This window comes from Orycteropus afer, unplaced genomic scaffold (assembly GCF_000298275.1).
Source record: "Orycteropus afer afer isolate SDZICR_OR568_19922 unplaced genomic scaffold, OryAfe1.0 scaffold00436, whole genome shotgun sequence".
Classification (NCBI taxonomy): domain Eukaryota; kingdom Metazoa; phylum Chordata; class Mammalia; order Tubulidentata; family Orycteropodidae; genus Orycteropus; species Orycteropus afer.
The window spans coordinates 2304375-2306231 of record NW_006922023.1 but is presented as its reverse complement, the minus strand read 5'-3'; the positions used below and the strand labels follow the sequence as shown (position 1 = coordinate 2306231).

The 1857-nt window shown below is 39.1% G+C and overlaps 1 protein-coding gene across 1 annotated transcript in view; it reads left to right on the top strand.

The window, feature by feature from the left end:
* RP1 (RP1 axonemal microtubule associated) overlaps window positions 1-1857 on the top strand; it is an 874252-nt gene that overhangs the window by 301888 nt on the left and 570507 nt on the right. The window contains 1 exon segment of the mRNA XM_042782735.1: window positions 410-583. Within this exon segment, the coding sequence (XP_042638669.1) occupies window positions 410-583 (174 nt within the window).

Genomic DNA, 1857 nt, shown 5'->3' with positions numbered 1-1857 from the left:
CTGGTGGGTTTGAACCTCCAGCCTTCTGGTTAGCAGTCAAGTGCCTTAGGCACTATGCTATCAGAGCTCCCAAGTAAATTGAGTTAAGAGTGTACAAATTAAAAAATGGAAAATAAACAATAATAAAATATATTGTTAAGTTATCCTGTTAGAGTTATTTCACTCTTACCAAACACTCTGCCATAGGTTCTGAAATCAAGAGAAGAAAGTCCTTGGAGCAAGGCAATGGAAGTCAGGCTGGGGAAGCCAAAATAAGTGAATTACCAAAGCATGAGATTGTATAGAGAGAATAAAGTATTCAACTGAATAGAATAGACCTATATCTACATATTTATTCAGACATTTCTAACTTAATTATTTTACATTGCTCATTCAAAGTTTTCTTTTTTCTTTTTCTTTGTCTTTTTAGGCCAGTGGTGTTGCGGCCACTAATCTTCGAGTGCTGTATCAGCCCAATCGCTGTGCCCTTCTAGAGTCGACACTGGTTCCTGGTCACACAGTCATTTTTGATCATCATGGCAAAATAGCTGATGAGTCATCAGGCTATGCAAATCTTTCAAAAGAATTTGTGATTTATGTTAAGGTAAAATGGAGCAAGGTTGTCAATATTTTTATTGCTAAAATCATACTTTGTTTTACCGTAGGGGGAAAATGCTTGATGAATTGAATCATAGTGCAGTAATCACACTTCCTTCCACTAGGTGGCATTGGTGTCCATTTCCATTATGACCCCCAACTGAAAGGCAAGGAGGTGGTGATAGAAGCAACATCCTATATCCCGTTCACCTTTGGGGTTAAAATGATGGCTCTGGGAATTCTTAATAACAAAGTAGAGAATCTTAAATTTAGAAGCCTGATAAATATGTGTATCTAACTTTTCTAATGTAATTAGAATTTACACCCTTTGAATGTTACACAAATGAGATGATTTCATAATGCTTACACGTCTTTCTTTACAGTATATACTTTTTTTCTTTTTTTAAAAAAAATATTTTATTGTGAGTTTACAGAGCAAATTCATTTTCCATAAAGCAGTTCACATATACTTTGTCCTATGACATTGACCACAGTTTATCACAATGCAAAAGCTCCACTCCCACTTCCTCTCCATAGTTACCTGTTCCTTCTGTCTTTCCCTCTCATGCACTTCTGCCCCCTGAGCTGTCTCCCTGTGCATACACAACCCTTCTATTCTCCCTTGATTGATCTCTCCAAGAAGTGTATCTACCTAATATAAATGTTCAGCTCATTTCCCTGTCTTTTGCTTGACTGGAAGCCACAGGAGTGGGTTCAATTCCAGACCTGAAGGGCAGAGAGGGGCCATAGTCTCAGGGCTTCCATCAGGCTCTATCAGACCAGCAAACTTGGTTTCTTTTCTTTTTTTTTTTATGATTTTGAGTTTTGTTCCACATTGTTCTCCCACTCAATCCAGGATTTCCTACAGAAAATCCCCCTCCGAGTGGTTGACAGTGGTAACTGGGCACCATCTAGTTCTTCTGGTCTCATAGTCATATAGAGTGAGGATTGCATAGTGTACCAGTCCCTTGGACTAATTTTTTCCAGAAACCTTTGGTTGTCTTCATTTTCTTTGCTCTGGACAAGGAGAGACCCATCATTGCTTCTAGATGGCTGCTTGCAACTTTAAAGATCACAGTTGCTACTCACCAAAGTAGGAAGTAGAACAATGTTTTTTGTAGTGTGTTATTCCAATTGAGCTTGATGTCCCCTGTGACCATGGTCTCGAGCCCACAGGTCCAACTGCTTGGTCCCACGGGGTAGCTGGCTGTGGCCGAGAAGTGACTACAACCTTGTCCTTTGTAAGCTCACTATATACCTGGGAATTCTTTTTTTTTTTTT